General features: G+C 38.2%; 1 protein-coding gene and 2 long non-coding RNA genes across 3 annotated transcripts; all 3 read left to right on the top strand.

The window, feature by feature from the left end:
• The first annotated feature begins 1,928 nt into the window (after positions 1-1,928).
• LOC148698076 (uncharacterized) lies at positions 1,929-8,335 on the top strand. The gene is made up of 4 exons (XR_015960803.1): positions 1,929-2,115; positions 2,217-2,290; positions 3,151-8,103; positions 8,198-8,335. It is a non-coding gene; the product is annotated as an uncharacterized LOC148698076 (long non-coding RNA).
• Positions 8,336-8,416: 81 nt separating this feature from the next.
• Positions 8,417-9,834, top strand: LOC148698075 (uncharacterized). The gene is made up of 3 exons (XR_015960328.1): positions 8,417-8,603; positions 8,705-8,778; positions 9,639-9,834. It is a non-coding gene; the product is annotated as an uncharacterized LOC148698075 (long non-coding RNA).
• Positions 9,835-11,968: 2,134 nt separating this feature from the next.
• On the top strand, positions 11,969-13,726 carry LOC137715467 (capsanthin/capsorubin synthase, chromoplastic-like). Its single transcript, XM_068454808.2, has one exon. It carries the CDS (start codon positions 12,051-12,053, stop codon positions 13,539-13,541), a length of 1,491 nt encoding a protein of 496 aa, XP_068310909.2. The 5' UTR covers positions 11,969-12,050; the 3' UTR covers positions 13,542-13,726.
• The last annotated feature ends 9,642 nt before the right edge of the window (positions 13,727-23,368 follow it).

Raw genomic sequence — 23,368 nt, 5'->3', positions numbered from 1 at the left:
AAATTCATGTCTAGTGCCGCCTAGGCCCCATTTAGGTGTTAGGCGATTGATCATTGTCTTGATTGATGCACAGGTGTTAGAAAATTAAGAAAATGTGCTTAAACTTGCTAAGGCGCCCGTCTAGGTTGCAACTTATTTAGACAGAAAATAGATAAATTTCATTTTGCATTTTATGTTATTTTATTTTTAATAAATTGTAAGATATTTGTTAAATACTTAAATGAACACATATTATATGCTTATTCCATATGTTTTCATTATATTCCAAAACTTCATAATGTATATGTCATTCTATTTTGTAGTTTATAATGAAATCATATATATTTTAAGTATAAACATACACTTATTTACATGAAATATAATAGATTTATTTAAATCCGTCTAGTCTGCCTAGGCACCCGTCTAACCGTCTAGGCGCTAAACCCCAATCCATCATCCGACTAGCGCCTAGCGTCTTCTAAAACATTTTTTTTTCTTTTTCCGTAAAAAACGCACGTTGTGTCCCTAGTGACCTTTTAATGGAAAATAAGTTTTGTCAAATCACCCCACCACTACTTGGTCCACTGTCTTCACTTTTTCTCTCCACTTCTTCCCCTTGTTGAATTTGGCAACAACATTTGTGATTGTTTCCCTTCTAAAAGCTAAAGCAAGGCCATTTCCCACTTACAAAAAAAAATAAAATTGTAAGAATGGTTCCTAAAAAAAACTTAATTGGTGCAATACTTCCTCAATTAAAAATTCATGATCATTACCTTTAATTCCTCAAAACGTGCAGCTACAGTCATTTTTATCAACTTCATCATAATTCCGTCAAAATGAGTCATCTTCGAATGAAACTGGGTTAATGTTGAGGGACCATCGCTCCAATTAGATTAAAGTTGAGAGACCATTTCTTCAATTGAGTTAAAGTTGAGGAACCATTGCTACAATTTTTCTCATCTGGTTTACCATATTTACCTCTTGATTCAGCCTCATGTGCCTTGCATGTGACCATTTTGATGGAAGTTGTAGCTAGCTTGATGAAAACGACCATAGTTGCTCATTTTGATGAGTTAAAGGACCAATAGGCATAGATTTTTAGTTGAGTAATCATTACTCCATTTGGATTAAAATTAAGGAACTATTGCTATAATTTCCTCTACAAAAAATACCCAATCAAGTTAGTAAATGATTTTTTGCATAATGCTAATTTTACTGGAAAAATAACCTGAATAATAAAATAAGTTTGGTTAATTATAGTCCCATCCACACACCAAACCATAAAAAAAAAAAGATCCGATTATATATGTGACATCCCGTCCCGGAAATATCGAAACGTACATTTGAAATTACAAATTTTACCCCTAGTTCGTTATTTTACGTGTAGTTTTGTGTTGTGTGGTGTTGTAGGACCACACACACACTCATACACCCCGTTTCACTCTCCCGTGTTTTCCTCTCCCTCTGTCTCTTTTCTGTCACTTCTCTCTCTCTCTCCCAAGCTCCGTTCCTTCTTCTTCTTCCTTCTGAAAACGTACGGACGACACACAAATCACCCAAAACTTGATGGATCGAAGAAACTAAGGACACCATCGAACTCGTGAAGTTCGTACGAGTACAACCATACCATTTTCAGGTGAGAAATCCTTCGTTTTCGCGTCGATCCGAGGTAATCCGTTTTGAACACTGTTCATGCGAATTTAATCTAGCTTGTTTTTGGGATTTTGAAGCTCATAGATGTCTTAGTGAGGTCCCAAGGAGCCTCGGAGTACTTCGTTGGAGAAGTTTGGACGTCGGGATCGTCGTGTTCAAAGTTGGCCGGAGCTGTCGGGGCTTTTTCCGGCGAAACCACGGCGAGATAGGGGTCGAGACAGGTATGGATGTGTTCGTCTCGTCAATACCTTCAATTTGATATATAGTACGTTGAAAATGGTTAAGAAATGAAGAAGTTATGACACTTTGAAATTTACCCAGAAATTCCGGCAAAACACCATCTCCGGCGAAACCAGTCCGGCGACGCGAGGAAGAAGACGCGCGCGTGGGCAGCGCGTGAACAGTGCGCGTGGGGGCGCGTGAGAGCTCCAAATTGAGTTCTGAAAATTGTCACGCGTTCGTGACGTCGTGTAGATCACCGTGGTATATTCATACACCGAAATTGAGCAACGTATGAGAAAGTTATGGACGAATGTTTGGTGTATGCGCGTTAAATAACGTCAATTTGGTTACTTTTTGTATAGGTGAAAATTATACAGAGGGAGAATGTAACCAAGCTAAGGGAGGTTCAGGGACCTATGAGACGTCGATGTGATCAGTGAGTGGGCAGTTATTTTTCAGTATATATATATATACGTATGCTTGACGTATTTCCCAGAAACGTATTTTAAAAGAAATACGAATTAATTATCCTGTCATATATGCATCATATTTTAATATGTGCATTACCATAATTATGCATACTGTTGCATGGTGCTGAGGAGGCCCAGGTAAGTGCCAGGTAAGTGGTATTCATGTTTGTATGCAATAGTAGTAGTTGAGATGTTTAGAGAGCTCATAATCTGCACCCCGGTGTTAGTGCTCCCGCCCAGGGCCAGGGCACAGTCCTTCACGTGATGTTCACCAGCACCACACGCTCGCCTTGGATCCAAGTTAGGTGCAAGCCTTGTCGTACAGACCACATTAGGTGGTTCCGACTCGTAGGTGACCCGCGATTATTCGCACAGTCTTCACGTGATCGTAGCACTAGAGCGTATATATTACACCCAGTCCTGTCGTACAGACCACGTTAGGTGGTTCCGACTCGTGTGCAGATTCAGATATTGAGTTGAGATTGGAGCTCTAGATGCAGCCGTACAGGTCACGTTAGGTGACTCCCGGCTACTAGATTATATGTTATTGATGTGAATTACGCTTGAGCATTTATATTTGATTATGAGATTCTGTTGTGGCATATTCTCAAGCATGAATGGCATATTGTGAGCATGAATGGCATATCGTGAGCATGAATGGTATATCATGGAGCATGATTGACATATCTATACATACGTATATATGTTTATTTTCTGGGAAACTATATTTGTTTTACGGCGAGGGGTTAGTATATTCAAAGAGAAAAGAAGGTTTTGAATACGTACGTTTTGCTGACCCACTCAATTTTGTTTTGCGCCCCTCCAGGTTCAAGAATTGAAAAGGTGTGGTGACTACGAGGAAATTCAACGGTGTTCTGACAGAATGGCCAAAAATGAGGACTCACCTTCGGGTGTTTCATCTTAGAAGTTGTATATTTTAAAGCTTCCGAACTGTGCAAATGGTTACGTCACTCTCACGTGACGGCCAGCATGCCCTCCTTCGGGACGGGGTGTGTCAAGTTGGTATCAGAGCCTAAGTTTCAATCTTGGACATCTTGAGAAGTTCTAGTGAATTCTGTCAGAACTACACCGCCTCGTTGCAAACCACGTAGTTAGAGGAACTTAGTCTCCCTGATTTAGCTATTAGGGGAAACTATTATTTTGGTGATTCAGTATATTATCAAAAAGGGACATTTTAAGATGGGTTATGAGTTGAATTTGAATCACCTTATGAAATGAGGAACCTGAGGGAGCAAAGTGATGGATTAACCAATTGGAAAAGATGTTTTGGATTATGCAAGTCAAAGGAATCTTCCTTTTGACAGAAGGGTTGAGACGACTACCTGGTTTGAGTTATGAACTTGTATCCTGGTGGAAACAGGAGTATAATTCGTTGTCACCGAAGGAAACAGCCGATTGAGAATTGTTTAAGGACTTGTTTAAAGAAAAGAATTATTTCCTTTGGCATCTTATGATGGTAGAAAGCAAGAGTTTGCAAATGTGAGACAAGGAAAGCTGACGATCAATGAGAATTATAGAAAGTTCCCAGACTTGCCTCGTCCCATTCAAATATTGCTGCTATTTTGATTGAAGTGTTATATTGTGTTAGGATGGGTGGCATAAGGCAGTGGTATTTTGGGTGACCACTATCCATTGTAATTCTTACCAGGAGTATACAAGATGTTGTTGAGCCTTAAGGACTCTGAGAACATGTTCAGCGAGAGTAAAGAAGAATGATAAAAGAATGGGAATCAAAAGAGGACGATAAAGTTAATGATTCGTCATATCAAGAATATAGAAAGATTCGGAACTTCAAAAGAAGTGAAGCTAATTCTAGTTCTTTTGGCAAAGGTTTTAATGCCATTAGTCAAAGTCAAAGTGATAGATGTATTGGTAATCCCAAATCTCAGAGACAAGGTGATTTTGGTAAAGGAAATGTACCTTTGGGCTGTAGGTACAATAATGGACACCTTTGAGAATGTAGGCGAGAAAGCAGTGGACGCTTTACAAGTGGATAGATGGGACATAGAACTACAAATTATGTCCAAAGCCAACAGAAGCCCTAGCAGTCTTCTTTGCCATAACTGGCGCCGATCCAGCAAGTTCCTGGATCTATTAATTATGGTCAGTTAGGCCGTGGTGTACACGAGCGAAGTATTTACACTAATAGAGGTTGTGGGAGACGACAACAAGCCCAGGGATGTGTTAACCACACATCACTGCAAGATACTCAGAATTATTTGGATTTGATTAGGGGTACGATAATTATTCTTAATGACTTAGCTAGAGTCTATTTGGTAATAATGTAGAAATTTTACGTTATTATTGTTATTGCCTAGAAAGTAGTATTTAAACGCGGTTGAGACGTGTGTATGTATTTCCTAATGAGTGACAAAATAGTAATATTACACCCTCGAGAGTTATTGCTTACTTATCGAGACAACGATGATTTATCAGTATTGCGGGCTGCAGACCGTAATATTAATAACTTATTCGTGGATTCGTTAAGCAAGCAAACCGGTAGGTTATCCTATGTTAGCATCGTACTTATTTAGAGTGCTCAGTAATAGTAGAGTATGTATTGTTGCCAGCTATTTTTGTTTCATTAGATTGTGGATTTCGATGTTATTCTAGAGCATTCTATTATGATACTTGGCATGACATACATTCATATTGTCTAGCATTTTTGAGATATATTACGTATATGAGTATATACTTTAATTCCGGGAAACCAGTTATTTTCCATCGGTCTGGATGACTAGAGATTACTTTTGTAAGTATGCAAAGTGGAGTGAGGCAGGCCGTTATTTATGCTGTGAGAGCAAAGAGATTATTATCAAAAGGCTGCCAAGGATATTTATCTCATGTGGTGCTAAGTGATATCACTTCTAGTAGTGTGGAAGAAGTGGGAGTAGTCAAACATTTACCTGACATTTTCCCTGAGAATTTACCTGGATGGCTGCCAGTTAAAGATGTAGAGTTCCCTATGGATTTGTCTCCAGGTACAAACCATATATTATAGAATGTTGCCTTTTGAACTAAAAGAATTGGAAATTGGTTGATAAAAGTTTTTATTCAACCTAGTACGTTGGGGGAACCCCAGTTTATTGGTGAGAAAGAAAATGGACGTTAAGGCTGTACTTTGATTATAAGCAGTTGAATCGAGTAACAATTGAAAACCGTTATTCGTAACCTCACATTGATGGTTGTTTGATCAGCTTCTAGGTGGTTGTATATTTTCTAAGATGGACTTGAGGTCTGGATATTATTAGCTGAAGATTATCGGTGAGGATGCCCTTATGATAACCTTCAGGACTCGTTAAGGTCATTTCAAGTTTTGGTGATGCCATTCGGAGTGACGAATGCATCTACTACTTTATGAATTTGATGAATGAAGTATTCCAATGATATCTAGACCGATTTGTTGTTGTTGCTATTGAAAAGATTGATAAGACTAGAGCAAAGTATGCTAAACATCTTAAATTGGTATTGCAAAGATCGAGGGAACGTCGATTATATGCTAAGCTTAGCAAATGCCAATGCTGGATGAATCAAGTAGCATTTTTGAGATATGTTATATCTGCTTCAGGTATTCAAATGAATTCTTAAAAGGTAGCAGAAATTGAGAATCTAGAACAACCACGAATCGTGATTGGGATTCGGAGTTATCCTAGCTTAACAAGCTATCATGGACGGTTCGTGAAAGATTTTTCAGTCATTACTTTGTCATTGACGAGATTGTTGAGAAAGAGGTTATGTATGAGTGGGAAGGAAATTGTGAGCAAAGAATTCAACAACTGAAGCATTTCCTCACTCATGCACGTAATTTAGTATTCCCAGAGAATAGTGGTAATCATAAATTTTAGTGATGTTTCTTGAATGGTATTGGATGCATGTTGATGCAAATGTTAGGGTGATTACATACGTTTCACGACGAAAGGAACCTCATGAAATGAATTACCCTACTGGTGATTTGGAAGTCATGATTACCATTCTTGCTGTGAAGTTAGGAAGACATTATATTTAGTAAGAATGCAAGATTTTTACGAAGCCAAAAAGTCTCCAATATCCATTACTTGGAAGGATTTTGATATGAGGCAGCGAAGGTGAATTGAATTGTTCAGTGAACATGATTGTACGACCAGGGTGATCGTAAAATTGTTCTAGCTGATGCACTTGGTGAAAAGACAGTGGTAAGAATTAATGTCTGGCACGCTTGCCAAGATTGTCTTCTTGTGGATTGGAAATCAACTGAAGTAAAGTTGAGAATGAAAGATTGAGAAGAAGTTGTAATTGCTAATTTTCAAGTTAAGTCTTTTTAGTAAGGTCGTACTCAAGACTCAAATGGTTGACGAAGAAAATTAAGAATTAACCAAGGCAAAGAAAGAAGGGAAAAAGAAAGATTTCTGAGTTCGAGAATAGGATGGTTATGATTGAACTTGAAGTGATAGTTGATCAATGTACCAAGTTAGTACATTTACTCCAGTGTTGAGTAACAACCACAGTGCAACAGTACTTATATGTTTTATGGAGAAGAGATTTGGGTTACGGAACTGCTGAGTTTCTTAAGTATGTTGGTTGCACAGTTTCTAAAGTAACGCCATAAGGACCATGAAATGTGTCGATTTTTGTTGATTTGTGGAAGAAATACTTCTGGATAGAGAAGATTCGATCACGAAAGAGTTTTGGTAGGCCCTGAAACTATGGATAAGTCTTCTCAAAGTATTCAGGTGATTAAGTTTAACCTGAGAGTAGTCAGGAATGGCAATAGTGATTAAGAGTTGAACATGTCACTAATCGAATGTTTAACGTAGATGATCTTAAAATTTTGAAGTTTTCACTTTAGAAAAGTATGTTTCGACTGGGAAAGGAAAGCAAATTAAGTCCTAAGTACATCGGACTTTATGTGATCATCGAAGAGTAAGTGAAGTTGCTTGAATTACTTCCAGAGTTATTGTAAGAGCATGATGTGTTTCATGATTCAACATTTTTTAGAAATTTCATCACGAAAAGAAATAGTGAGATTTGGAAAGGAGACAAAATAAGTCTTAAACACATCAGACCGTTTTTGACCACTAAAGGAATCGATGAAGTTGCATACAAGTGGTGATGTCTTCAGAATTGGCTAAGGTGCATAATGTATTATATTTCGATGCGTTGTCACTAGGTGGCAGATTCGTCACATGGAGTTCCGATGCAACTATTGAAAATTAATCCGGATTAAACTGGTTGAGGAACCAAGGACGACCTTGGATTGGAAAAAGAATGTATTGAGAATTAAGACAGTGTAATTGGTAAAGAATTTGTGGAGAAATCAGTCAGTCGAGGAAGCTACATGGGAGACAGAAGATCAGACGAGGAATTTGTATTCTAGATTGTTCTTTGACCACTAGGGGTCGTTGATTGGTTGTTTTGAATTTCGGGACGAAATTCTATTAAGGAGGGTAGGTTGTGACATCCCGTCCCGGAAATATCGAAACGTACATTTGAAATTACAAATTTTACCCCTAGTTCGTTATTTTACGTGTAGTTTTGTGTTGTGTGGTGTTGTAGGACCACACACACACTCATACACCCCGTTTCACTCTCCCGTGTTTTCCTCTCCCTCTGTCTCTTTTCTGTCACTTCTCTCTCTCTCTCCCAAGCTCCGTTCCTTCTTCTTCTTCCTTCTGAAAACGTACGGACGACACACAAATCACCCAAAACTTGATGGATCGAAGAAACTAAGGACACCATCGAACTCGTGAAGTTCGTACGAGTACAACCATACCATTTTCAGGTGAGAAATCCTTCGTTTTCGCGTCGATCCGAGGTAATCCGTTTTGAACACTGTTCATGCGAATTTAATCTAGCTTGTTTTTGGGATTTTGAAGCTCATAGATGTCTTAGTGAGGTCCCAAGGAGCCTCGGAGTACTTCGTTGGAGAAGTTTGGACGTCGGGATCGTCGTGTTCAAAGTTGGCCGGAGCTGTCGGGGCTTTTTCCGGCGAAACCACGGCGAGATAGGGGTCGAGACAGGTATGGATGTGTTCGTCTCGTCAATACCTTCAATTTGATATATAGTACGTTGAAAATGGTTAAGAAATGAAGAAGTTATGACACTTTGAAATTTACCCAGAAATTCCGGCAAAACACCATCTCCGGCGAAACCAGTCCGGCGACGCGAGGAAGAAGACGCGCGCGTGGGCAGCGCGTGAACAGTGCGCGTGGGGGCGCGTGAGAGCTCCAAATTGAGTTCTGAAAATTGTCACGCGTTCGTGACGTCGTGTAGATCACCGTGGTATATTCATACACCGAAATTGAGCAACGTATGAGAAAGTTATGGACGAATGTTTGGTGTATGCGCGTTAAATAACGTCAATTTGGTTACTTTTTGTATAGGTGAAAATTATACAGAGGGAGAATGTAACCAAGCTAAGGGAGGTTCAGGGACCTATGAGACGTCGATGTGATCAGTGAGTGGGCAGTTATTTTTCAGTATATATATATATACGTATGCTTGACGTATTTCCCAGAAACGTATTTTAAAAGAAATACGAATTAATTATCCTGTCATATATGCATCATATTTTAATATGTGCATTACCATAATTATGCATACTGTTGCATGGTGCTGAGGAGGCCCAGGTAAGTGCCAGGTAAGTGGTATTCATGTTTGTATGCAATAGTAGTAGTTGAGATGTTTAGAGAGCTCATAATCTGCACCCCGGTGTTAGTGCTCCCGCCCAGGGCCAGGGCACAGTCCTTCACGTGATGTTCACCAGCACCACACGCTCGCCTTGGATCCAAGTTAGGTGCAAGCCTTGTCGTACAGACCACATTAGGTGGTTCCGACTCGTAGGTGACCCGCGATTATTCGCACAGTCTTCACGTGATCGTAGCACTAGAGCGTATATATTACACCCAGTCCTGTCGTACAGACCACGTTAGGTGGTTCCGACTCGTGTGCAGATTCAGATATTGAGTTGAGATTGGAGCTCTAGATGCAGCCGTACAGGTCACGTTAGGTGACTCCCGGCTACTAGATTATATGTTATTGATGTGAATTACGCTTGAGCATTTATATTTGATTATGAGATTCTGTTGTGGCATATTCTCAAGCATGAATGGCATATTGTGAGCATGAATGGCATATCGTGAGCATGAATGGTATATCATGGAGCATGATTGACATATCTATACATACGTATATATGTTTATTTTCTGGGAAACTATATTTGTTTTACGGCGAGGGGTTAGTATATTCAAAGAGAAAAGAAGGTTTTGAATACGTACGTTTTGCTGACCCACTCAATTTTGTTTTGCGCCCCTCCAGGTTCAAGAATTGAAAAGGTGTGGTGACTACGAGGAAATTCAACGGTGTTCTGACAGAATGGCCAAAAATGAGGACTCACCTTCGGGTGTTTCATCTTAGAAGTTGTATATTTTAAAGCTTCCGAACTGTGCAAATGGTTACGTCACTCTCACGTGACGGCCAGCATGCCCTCCTTCGGGACGGGGTGTGTCAATATAACTTTGACCACTACCGAATTGACAAAATGACACATGTTCAAATAGATTAAAAAAAAGAAAACTAATGAAAATATCTTGAAAACTTTGAGTTTTAATTATAAGGACAAAATAAAGGGTAGTGAATAGTACCAGAATTGATTTTTTAGTGTGAAAATATGATTTTTCGTTAAAGTGAAAAGTACCAGAAGTTTTTCGTTAAAATTTCCTAAAAAAAATACATGTATTAACTTGCATATCTCATTGTAATAGCATTACCATAACAAAACATATATCCCATCGTTCACAATTGCATGCCCATGCAATTCCAAAAGCATTAAATAAGAACGCCACTTAATACTACAGTTTAGTAGTATTTCTCTTCACTTGTAAGTAAGAGATTTTAGATTTGATTCCCGTAAAAGCGAATCTTAAACCATATTATTACTAGTCCGTTGTGAGGTCAAGTCCACCCCCTCTCTTTTAATCATAATACCACTTGTTAAAAATATTATTAAAAAAAAAACAAAAATAACATCACATGTGTTTCGAAGGCAAAAACAAAAAAAACGTAAATATTTGGCCACTTTTGAAAGATGTGCAAAACACAACCAAGCTGCCAAATTGCCAACTTTTCACCAAATTCTTCAAGGCTGCCACGGCATTCCTCTCTTTACAAGTGACGTAAACATTTTAGGTATAGATTGTGACTGAAATTGGTGCTTGGGTTCAGGCTATCAAAAATACAGGCAAATCATGGAAAGACGACAAAACTCAATATATTTTGGAGGCTTTTCAGATTTGCAAAATTTCTCTTGCATGCTCACAATTCACCAAAATTTACTCATGGTCCACCAAAGTTTAATGACTCTTCACGAGTTTCATAGTTTGAATCCTAATCTAAGCATAATTGAATCTCCCTCGCCAAAATCCCCAATTGCCAAGTAGTGGGTGGAGATTTGACGGAAAAGCCCTCCTCCAAAAGGCCACATGGGTCGTCATGTGCGTTTTTAACGAAGAGTTTGACAGATTATTGGAAGTACTACATTGATGTGCAGCATTATATGTCCGGGAATAAATTTGTCAATTTTGAAATTAAGAGACCAAAATTATAAGTTAGGCCAATGTCAATGACCAACTGTGATAATAAAAAAAAAATATAAAAAAAAAAAAGTCTCAATTTACAATGTTGACATATTTTTGGATCCTCCAATACGAAGTGCCTCACTCAATGTCGAATTGGGCAAAAATGCTAGTTATAATAATTTGAAATCGAAGTCATCATTTACGAAAATCAAACATAAGTTATCTCACATAAAGGAGCTAAAGATGCAGTACTTGATTATACCTTCTAATACCTACATGTATATACAATGTACCTGATTAGTTTATTCCTCCTACCTGTTTTACAATAGGAAGTGATTTTTCACACACTCCTTTTAACTTTTCATACACATTTTAATTTTTAATTAAGGGATTGAATAAATCAAACAAAAATTACAAACATAATTAAGCAAATGTGTGTAAAAGATTAAAAAATGGCGTGTGTTTATCATTTCCCCTTACAATACCGAACTCAATGCTAACAATTTCATTCGTGTTAGAGTTTTAGAATAATGCAATATAAAGATATTATTTCATCATCAAAATAAAAAGAGGAAATTGTAGAAATAGTTGGTGAACTTTAACCTAATTGAAGTAATGGTCTTTCAATTAAAAAAAAAAAATCCATGACCATTGGTTCCTTAACTCATCAAAACATGCAGTTATGATTCTTTTCGTCAGCTCCATTTAAACTTTCTTCAAAATGAGTTACGTGTCACGCACGTGAGGCTGAATGAAAGAACAAATATGAAAAACCAAATGAGAAAAATTGCAACAATAATCCCTCAACCTTAACCAATTGTAGCAATTGCTCTTCCGACATGACTCATTTTGACCAAATTCTAATAGAATTGATGAAAATGATTATAGTTGCAAGTTTTGATGAGTTAAGAGATCAATAATAATAAATTTTTAACTGACGGACTATCACTCTAATTTAATTGAAATTAAGAGACCGTTTCTACAATTTTTCTTTCCAAATAAGAAGTTAGGTATTCCACCAAAAATCAAAATAAAAATAAAAAGGGTATCGTTTTGATGGTAAAACATTAGATTCCTTCTGTCTCTCTCTCTTGTTCTGCTTCTATTAATAACACTAATTTCCACTTTTCTTTGACCTTCATTCCTCGCTCTAATGGCCACCCTCCTCCGGCCATTTCCACCGCCACCTTCTGCCGCCAAAACTTCCCAATTCTTCCACTCCTCCAGCCCTCCTCTTCATTTCTCCAAAACCCATTACTCATCTCCAAATAAATCTCTCTCCAAAATCCACAGCAGCAAGTTCGGCAACTTTCTCGACTTAAAACCAGAGGCAAAACCCGAGTCTTTGCACTTCGATCTCCATCAATTCGACCCGTCAACCCGGTCTCGCTTAGATGTGATCATCATCGGGACCGGCCCGGCCGGGCTTCGCCTTGCGGAGCAACTTTCTCGCTACGGCATTAAGGTATGCTGCGTTGATCCTTCTCCTCTCTCTATGTGGCCAAATAACTATGGAGTTTGGGTTGATGAATTTGAAAGCTTGAATCTTGAAAGTTGCTTGGACAAAATATGGCCTACGGCTTCTGTTCATGTGAATGATAGTAAGACTAAGTTTTTGGACCGCCCTTATGGCAGAGTCAGTAGGAAGAAACTCAAGACTTTGTTGCTGGAGAGGTGTCTCTCCAATGGGGTTCAATTTCATAGGGCCAAGGTTTGGAAAATCGAACACGAAGAGTTCGAGTCTTCGATTCTGTGTGATGATGGGAATGAGCTCAAGGCAAGCTTGATTGTTGATGCTAGTGGGTTTGCAAGCAGTTTCATAGAGTATGAGAAGCCTAGGAACCATGGATATCAGATTGCTCATGGTATTTTGGCTGAAGTGGAAGAACACCCCTTTGATTTGGATAAGATGCTTCTAATGGATTGGAGAGATTCCCATCTCGGAAATGAGCCTTATTTGCGCACTAGTAATTCTAGATTTCCAACTTTTTTGTATGCAATGCCGTTTGATTCGAACTTGGTGTTTTTGGAAGAAACTTCGCTTGTTAGTAGGCCGGTGTTGTCTTATATGGAGATTAAGAAACGAATGGTTGCGAGGCTAAGGCATTTGGGGATTAGAGTGAAGAGGGTAATTGAAGAGGAGAAGTGTTTGATCCCAATGGGGGGTCCGCTTCCTCGGATCCCCCAACGTGTGATGGCAATTGGAGGGACTTCTGGGGTGGTTCACCCTTCGACTGGGTACATGGTGGCTCGGACCATGGCTTTAGCCCCAGTATTGGCTGAAGCCATTGCAGAGTGCCTTGGCTCAACCAGAATGATCCGAGGGCAGCCGCTTTATCATAAAGCGTGGAATGGCTTGTGGCCAATTGAGAGGAGATGCACGAGGGACTTTTACTCATTTGGTATGGAGACTTTGTTGAAGCTTGATCTGAATGGGAGTAGAAGCTTCTTTGACGCTTTCTTTGACTTGGATCCTTATTACTGGCAAGGCTTTTTATCGTCAAGGTTGTCTCTAAGAGAGCTCGCTTTGTTGAGCTTATCTCTGTTTGGCCGAGCCTCCGCCCCATCTAGGTTTGATATTGTTACAAAGTGTCCTGTGCCCTTGGTTAAACTGATGGGCAATCTCGCACTTGAAGCTGCATAATAATGCAACACATGGAATAATTATTTGTGAGAAACAGGAGTTTGGCTTTTGTTCCATAGCTTATACAGAATAATGATGTTATTATAACTCTAGTTTCAAGTGATCCTCTTGTCAAATGATGGGCTCGAACACAGAGCGTGTGTAAAATGCTATTTCATGGTATACTTAATTCCCGAATTTCTTAATCTGTAGTTGGTTTCACCCCTCCCCTGATAATTCTTGGCTCCGCCACTGGTTATGCTAGTATTTCTTTTTTAATTTCTTTTTCGTTTCAATATTTTCTTCTGGAAGGCCATTCTCTTTATATGTACGAAGGAAACATTGCAGCATTACATGAACAGACATATTGGTAGTGGAAGGCTTCCATACACCGGAGAAGGCTTGGAGATGTGCATAAACTCGAGGGGGAGTGAATTACAGGGCAAATCATTTTCGACAATCGGCTAATACAAGAATTTGTTCCTGCAATACTTTTTTCTGAACATACAAGAAGTGTTGTAAGGATGAGAATTTTGTGGGGGGGGGAAAATCTATCCTTGTTCGGTCAGTACAAGCGAAGCTTTTCCCGTTACCACTTTTTCAAGCCATTCTTTTGTAAGTTGTTGGAAACATGGGAAAGCCATGCGCGGCTGCGCCCCTTGTATTTACAATTTCGTGTATATGCCTTTTTATAAGACTGGTAGTAAGGTCATATATCTCTCTCGAGAAAAATAAGAATATGTTATCATGAATAAATCTGTGTTTACGTTTTTGTTTGGACCCGATTTTACACTATTGGTCCGAGTAATCGAGGCCGTTGAATGAGCAGAATTTTAGACCGTTGAATGACAAAGTGGTTGAAATGATTTTCAATTATTATTGAGAAATAATATTGTGATTTTAATTATGATATTATCTCTTAATATATACTAGGACATCTTAACCTAATATTAGGTATATCCAGCTAGTTGTTTTGAAAAGAGATGATCTGGTCCGTCTTCAAAGGATTGCACGAAGACATTCGAATAGGCTCATCATATCAAGCACCTGGCCCCAGGTGCATGCAATCTCCTACGTGACTAATTATTATCAAAACCTAAGTCCTATCTCTGATATGGACGTGGGTGGTGCAATTCAAATTGGCTTGCAATTCATGGACGTGTTGGAGTGAATGGGGTTGTAGCACATGGCTTTATCTTGAGATATGGTGATTATATCTCATCAATTAGAATTACTTTCCAGAGTCTAATTTGGTGAAGGAATCATCATGCATGCACGTGGTCTTCGTCAGCGGAAATATACATGATGGATTTGATTGGTGAAGTGATTTCATGGAGATAAACTTGTTTATTTATGGTATCGTGATAAGTTTCGAATAGGGGGATAGGCCTTAGCCTATGGCACGGATCAACTTTGCTAGTTTGAGTTGCAGATGAACTCTATAAAATTATCAGGCCGTGCCAAGGTAAATATGTTCTATAAATACAGAAACATCAGCAGCGTGAAGAGCCCCTTCAAATCAACACACAAATTGCCCTGTGCAAAGCTTCTCAACAACTTTGAGATTTTTTCCTCTCCCCTTTTCTTCCCGCCAACACATCTTCAGCTTGGATAAACAGAACTGTGAAGGTAACCGGCGACATCTTCAGTTTGGTTAAACAGCACTGGAGCCGTATGTAGAATCAGTCGACTGAGAAGCACCTTCAGTTTGAATAAACAGCACATGCTTCGAGACCGACTGGTTATTATCCAAGTCTGAGTCGACAAGGATTTTCGTGTCCTTGTTGGTAGAGATCATCTCATCAGCCTTCTTGGCGAAGTGAGGTGTTACCAGGTTATTAGGCTCAGCACATTGAAAACCGAGTTTTATTTTATGATTGGATATTCACAATTAGATTTTAGAGTTCAGCATTCTGACGGCCAAACCACTTTTACAATCAAGACATTTATCTCTTTCAAGTATTTGTATTCGTACAATTTGGTGCCAATTCGGCATACTTATACTCTCACAAATATAATTACCAAGATTGAACCTGGCGCCGACGATTTGTGAACTTCGAAGAGATTAGCAGCCTTGTCTTCAGGCTCTAGAACCCAAAGGCTGAGACGTGTTCCTTCCTCAGCCGTAGTCACAAGATCAAGAAGTCAGCAGCGTGCCCGACGCTACATCAACATATTTTATTGCTTGGCTGACGAGTTGGTATGTCTCGCACACAACCGAATGACGTAGTTAGTTTATTAGTTACTCGGCCTACGCTCCACGTAGGCTTGGTAGTTTTTAGGGTCAACATTTTGGCACACCCAGTGGGACCCAGTGCTAAAACTACGAAGTTCACATGATATATCAAGATGTCAATCTAGCTCCGTTCAACCGATTGGATGCATTCCAAGTTCAACTTAATGCGGAACAAATCCTTAAAGCATGTGAAGAAAGGCAAAAATCTTTCTGTCAAATGATAAAGGTGAAAGTTCATCACATCCTACAAGATCAATGGTTAAATGAAGATAGAGCTCGATTTTATGAGTGGCTCGATAAGAAAACACCTTTTGGTCTTATGTTCAAATCAATTCCTTTTGAAGAATGGTTGGTTCAAAAGGCCAAGGGGCAATTTTCTGCACCGGTCACAATCAAAATTTAGTCTAAGAAAATTGTCAAGACGACTGAAGAAAAACCTAGGCCACCTGTTTTTTTTGATAGAGATTGAAAGTGTGGTAGGTCTAGAAGAAAAAGTTCAAGTTTTAAAGTCAAAAATCAACTTAGAAAATGATTCGTCAAACGAGTGTTCCAATGACGAACAAGACCGATACGCAGGCCATAAAACCACATTAATTGATATGGTAATTGGGGACATGGTCTTAGACGTCAAAACTACGCCAATCGATATGATTCTTGGCGATAAAGCCGATATGGAGAAATCTTGTTCGGCTAAGTTGTTCGAGTTAAAAGCCGAAATTGGCGAAATTATTATGCCTGGGGGGGGGGGGGGGCTTAATAATTGTTCAATACATTCGGCGGCTGAGAATCAAAAAAATTTCGCCAAGTCAAAAATATTTGGAAATGATTCTTTATTCGTCCTAAAGCGAAATCAAATTGAGAATTTTGATATAAAAAGATCTTGGCTCGGAATAAAGCATCGTTGGCCTCCTCCTGATTATGGTTTGGCCACTTTTCTTTTCGTTTGCTAATATATATATATATAATGAATAAATTATTTTCTTAAACATCCAGCTATGCAAGCCAATGTAAAGAAAATGGGGGGCAGACATTATAGGCTTGCTCTCAATAAGCTCCTGAAATTTAAGCAGTGGAGGCCTGATGCTCGGTGCAGTACTGAAGGAAAAGAAGTCTTTCTCCTGTTGCTCAGTGAAGGACAGCAGCAAGGAGAAGGGAGAACACTCGGTAGGAGCTAGGCCATGGCATTTGGTAGGTTATGGTCAATTCTTGTGATGGTGGTCCCCCATATGCTAAGCTACGCCAAAAGAGGGAGAAAAGAAAAACATGAGGTATTAGGTGATAGGCCACCCATTTGTGGTAGGCCATCACGTGCCTAATCTTGGCAATCAGCAAGGGTTGCCATTCGGTAGATTTTATTTTATTTCTTGGTTTCGTTCAGGTCACATTTCATTCATTTTAGTGGAATTGTGAACATGAAGACTTGTTTCAGACTGGTAACTACATACTAACACTTGGTTTGAGGAATTTTGCATTACACCAAGTTAGGAGGACATTTTGTGATGTTCAGTTGGCTATAGAACATTCTGCCAAGTGTTTCTTTTGCTTCGGTCTCCAAGTCTCAAGAAAATTTATTTAGACAGCAGGAAGTCGTGATGGTTCGATAGATATCAGGGACATGATCTCAAAAAACGAGGGTTGTTGGTCGAGCTCGATGATAGTTTGTTTCTCGGTCTTGTATTTTTCCACCAACAAGCTGAAGGAAGCAGCAGTCGAATGAGTCATTTTGAAAGTTCAGCTCAGGTGAAAAATTAAGCGAATCATGCCGAGTCGATGAGATTTTCTCTTCACTGAGATGCGTGGCGTACGTCATTTGGTTGCTTTAAACCGTCATGCTCTTTGAGTATGCTTGCTCCGGATTGGAGTCCCAATTGGAGCTCCAATTGTCATCACACGTGTTTTGGGACAGAATGTGGTAGACAAAAGAAAGGGATGGCATGAAGTTTTAGGCCACTCACTTTTAAAGTATCTTATTCACATCGCCTAGGCTCGGCTTTCAAGAGGTTTCTGGTTAATTCGATGGTAGGCAAAAGAAATGCAATTAGAGCATCGTTTGCAATAGGACCAATCCCACCGAATTGGAATCTCGACCAAAATCATGGCATGCAAAGATTTAGTGATGGAATTCATCTGGTACTTGTATTGGCCGAGAGAACCATGGTGCTATTTGGGCCAAAATCTTGGCATGCAATGATTCAGCGAAGTCTTTTTGACAAATCCTACCGGATTGGAATCTCGGCTGAAATCATGGCATGCACAGATTTAGTGATGGAATTCATTTGGTATTTGTATTGGCCGAGAGAACCATGATGCTATTTGGGCCAAAATCTTGGCATCCAAATATTCAGCGAAGTCTTTTTGCCCATTAAGGTTGCTTTAGTGGTGATAATCCAAGTTCTTTAGTTCCATTTCGGTTGCCAACATGCATATGGATATTTTCTGCAACTATTTGTTCCCATGACCAAATAATTACATTACTCTTTGTTCGGTGGTAGTCGTCTTCCCTTATTAATTTTTGGGGTTGTCAGCTTTTTTTTTCTTTGGCCTAGAAAAGACAAAAGTAAAAAGTTATCAATCAAGTGAGAACGGAGAAGCAGCTCTTTTTCTCGGCTTCTTGACTTGGTTTCATTTCTTCTTGAGTGTCGACCACACGGAGTGGACGGTCGAAGGGATTATAAGGTTTTAGTTAAGAAGTATATGCCGAGCTTTCAAGAAGAGGAAAATGTCTGCATATGACTTTTATGAGTCAAGCTCGGCAGTGAGGAAGGTTTCATTATGACAGTCAGCAGTTCGAAGCTCTAATCATAGATGAAGCTTCCAGAATTATTCTGATCCGCATCAAAAGAAAAAGAGATGTGCTCGCTATACTGAGAACGCATAGCGTCGAGCTGAGAGGTCAACTGAGCGATATTCTCCGCTGATGAGCCAGCATCTGTTGCTCGGTGTATCAATTCATTTCTGAATTTGGTTGCATTATGAGCCGAGCTTGGCGGTATTGACCCATTCGGTAGAGATTCTGGTTCGATATATTTCTTGGCGCCGCTTTACTTATGATTGACCGGAAAAACTTAATTTCCTTAACCATTCGGCTTATGGGTCGATGCTCAAGAAAACTGGGGGGTAATGTTTGGACCCAATTTTACATTATTAGCCCAAGTAATCATGATCGTTGAATGAGCAGAATTTTATACCTTTGAATGACAAAGTGGTTGAAATGATTTTCAATTATTATTAAGAAATAATATTGTGATTTTAATCATGATATTATCTCTTAATATATATTAGGATATCTAAACCTAATATTAGGTATATCCAGCTGGTTGTTTTGAAAAGAGATGATCTGATCCGTCTTCAAAGGATTGCACGAAGACATTCAAATAGGCTCATCAAGCCCCAGGTGCATGCAATCTCCTACGTGGCTAATTATTATGAAAACCTAAGTCCTATCTCTGTTATGGAAGTGGGTGGATTCATGGACTTGTTGGAGTGCATGGGGTCGTAGCACATGGCTTTATCTTGAGATATGGTGATTATATTTCATCAATTAGAATTACTTTTCAGAGTTTAATTTGGTGAAAGAATCATCATGCATGCACGTGGTCTTCATCAAGGGAAATATACATGATGGATTCAATTGGTGAAGTGATTTGATGGAGATAAACTTGTTTATTTATGGTGACGTGATAAGTTTCAGATAGGGGGATAGGCCTTAGCCTATGGCACGGATCAGCTTCGCTAGTTTGAGTTGCAGATGAACTTTATAAAATTATTAGGCTATGCCGAGGTAAATATGTTCTATAAATACAGAAACATCAGCAACTCGAAGAGTCCCTTCAAATCAACACATAAATTGCCCTGCACAAAGCTTCTCAACAACCTTGAAATTTTTTCCTCTCCCCTTGTCTTCCTGCCAACACATCTTCAGTTTGGATAAACAGTACTGTGAAGGCAACCTGCGACATCTTCAGTTTGAATAAATAGCATTGGAGCCGTAGAATCAACCGACCAAGGAGCACCTTCAGTTTGGATAAACAGCACTACTTCAAGACTGACTGGTTATTATCCAAGTCTCGATCGACAAGGATTTCTGAGTCCTTGTTGCTAGAGGTCATCTCATCAGCCTTCTCGGCAAAGTGAGGTGTTACCAGTTTATTAGGATCGGCACATTGAAAGTCAAGTTTTATTTTATGATTGGATATTCACAAGTAAAAAAAAAAGAAAAAAAAAACTCAGTTAGAATGTGTTTGAGAAAACATAACAAAATTAAAAAGAAAAAAAATTCTAAAATAAAAAATTAGAATTTTTTGCTATAAATACTCAAACACCTTCTTCACTCCCCACACTAAACCACCATACAAATTAATCTCCAAAATTAATGAATAGTATTTGCTTGAGAATTTTTCAAGAAAATTGGTGGAAGTAACTGCCTTAGACCAAGAGTCCAGGCAAATGGGTGGAATTGGAGCAAGATTTTGTTGTTTTTTGGTTAAAATAGTTAAGCTATGTTGTTACATGATGAAAATAATACATTATTTGATTATTTTCTTGAGAACCTTTATAATTTGCTCATACTTACCTCATAATTTCATGGTTTTTCATAAAAGGAAACACAACTTTTATTGTACAAAATTTTCTATGGTGCTCAGCTGTATAGATTATTGTAGGATTTTTAACCATTGGATCTTGGTTTATGATTTTTTAACCAAGAGCCAACTAAAAAAAGTCTGAAGTATCTGATACTCTTAAGCACCACAAAATTCTCTTTATTGTATGGACTCTCATAATGATCGAGGCGTCCTTTGTTAGTTACTTTTCGTGAACAGACAAGTGTTTTTTTTTTCCAATTCTAATAGATTTCGTTAAAAGGAAAAGCAAATACAAGGTAATGACAAAGCAATTGGAAAGATAATCCAAAACAAACACATAAAAATCAATCCAACATAAGAGAAATTTCAATGAAACAAGGCCGAAAGGAGGTGTTTGTCAAATACTTTAAACATTTGGATCTAAACTAATATAATCTTATAGTTAATATATATTTGTCCTCACGGATCCTCAAAAAGAGGACCCTAGGGCTCCTTAAAACAAATGAATAAGTAACTAGATATGAAAAAGGGAAACAACCACCTCTACCAAATCAGCCGCCACTGCCAAGAAGAAGGACCTACGAACCACATGAACAAAAAAAAAAGGGGGGTTGGACAAGCCACCCACAATGTGCACGTTGTGGAGACATGAATTAACCAAATCTAATAAGAATATGCCACGTGGACTAGGTGACCAAGATGTCGAATCTGTAAGAGTTTTGAGACTTTTGGTGTCCCACATCGGGGAACCTTTAGTTCCCATTGCCATTTATATAGGTCTAGTCCTTTGTTCTAGTAATTAGAACTTGAACCATTTGGAAATGGATCGAAGGCTCGAATCTTATGGTTGTGTGGATTAGGGTTGTATAATATAGTCTAAATACAATTAATATTAATTAATCAAGACAAGGGCCTTTGGCCCTTGGAAGTTAAAATTAATTAGATTCATTAATTTTAATTTCAGATTAAGTTTTTAATTAATTTATTAATTAAAAACGTTTTGATTAAAATACACAGTTGTTAGAAAGAGTTGTGTACTTTCAAATACGTTGAACATGTATTTGAAAGGGTGTGAAACAACCTATATATTTGCAATCACAGTTTCCAAGTGAAATTATCTTTTCTTCCTCCTTCTCTTCCGTAGAAACTTTCCAGAGAATAAACACACAAAACAATTCGCTAGAATTCCATAATCCAGTGCGGGTTATAGAATTAGGTGGTTGTATCCTAGTCGAGCAGACGTTGTAGAACTACAAGCACAAGAGTGGGACGAAAATACTGTTCGAATGACATAGCTTTTACGCTAGCCTCTACCTGTAGTTAATCAAGTTAGTACCATTTTAATTTATATATTTGTTTCTATATTTCATTCTGCATAAGCAATTTCTTCTGTATAAGCAAGTATTTTTGGTTAATAAAGTGTTAGAATTTCAAGTTCTGTTTTTCTGTTATTTTTATTTATTTCTGAATTTTTCTCCAACAGAATCTACCCTTGACATGTTGAGCAGATCATCTTCTTCACCTCGATGGTTCTAGCAGAACTACCCATCACCAACAGGCTTTTCTAGACATCATGATGTTTTTCCGGCTCGTGAAGTCTCTTTCATAACTCTATGCCTATTGGACTTAAGCAGGTAGGGAACCGCACTTTGGAGTCCTTTGAGTGTTTCCCCTCTTACCACATGCCACCTTCCAAACGACAAGTATTCCACCAAGAGGTTTATTCCATTAGTCTTCCTAGCACAATCCATTCATACTGACATACAACTTATGAGAAATCTCTCCTATAAATAGCCAAGTTAACGAGAAAAATCAGTAATGCAACTTATTACTCAGAAATATTTAAGTTTAGTTTCTCTTAAACCCATTTTTGACATAGACATCAAAGACCCTTTGACAAACACCCAAAGAACATACTTGGTTAATATATAAATGTAAGACTTTTATTGGGCTTACATCTATTTAGGAGTCCTAATTGATTAAGAATATAAGATAGGAAGAAATATTTGGTTATCCCGGATTACTTGGTGGTCAAGTAAACTTATAATGATTGGGAATATCTTTCCTATTAGGTCATGGATTCTAGAGGTGCTCAAGATATGTATTAGGGATTTCTTTATGGGCAAGAAACCTAATATACTCACCTATAATTATAAGGCTTAGGTCACCACCTTTGTACACACATATTCTCGCACAAAACCCTACCCCATATAGGAGTGCATAAAGCGTGTACTAGGAGCGGAAGATCTTTGCTTGTTGCTGTGTTCGTGGTTCATCATTGAGCTTGAATTCGATGGCTTCTCAAGATTAGTACTTTTAATGTGCATATTATAGTTAACTTACAGTAAATATACAACTTGAGTTACATTGTTGATATGTAAATATACAACATGAGTTTTATTTGGATAATAAAAAGTCTATCATATTGCATGACTTCCAATCGTCTGGTCCACACAAAGACCTGTAGGCAAAGCTGATTATTTGGTTTTCATCTCCACAAGACTGAGCTAGTTGTCACACTTATTAGTAAGAATTAGTGGTATTCATCTCCCCATTAAGAAGTTTTTAGACTCGAATCACTTGAAAAGTGAGTTTAACATCTAATTATTCTAACTAGTCTATTGTATAAATTAGCTTAAATTCCTAGCCATTTAGTATAAATATATTATTGTATTCAAAACTAAAAACACTACTGAGCTGTATTATGGTGGACATATTTGCATAAAGTCTCTTGTTTCAATCATATTTGCATGGTTTTCATAAAAAGAAAAAACAAATATTTTTATTACAAAGGTAGACTAAATTTGCAAACTAAATGATGTTTCACCAATAAAAAAATAAGCACATTAATTACACTTAAGTAATAATATAATCATTAACTTTTATGTCATTTAATTTATAAAATTCAATCCACAAATTTAATTTCCTTTTTTTTTTTTTTTTTGATGAGGAACAGATTTATTAAAGTTTAAAACCTCTAATACAATCGTTTTCAAAATTAAAGGCCTCCATAGCCGAAATCGATAATA

This window comes from Pyrus communis, chromosome 3 (genome assembly GCF_041283825.1).
Source record: "Pyrus communis isolate YQ-2024b chromosome 3, ASM4128382v1, whole genome shotgun sequence".
Classification (NCBI taxonomy): domain Eukaryota; kingdom Viridiplantae; phylum Streptophyta; class Magnoliopsida; order Rosales; family Rosaceae; genus Pyrus; species Pyrus communis.
This window is presented reverse-complemented; position numbering and strand designations above follow the sequence as displayed.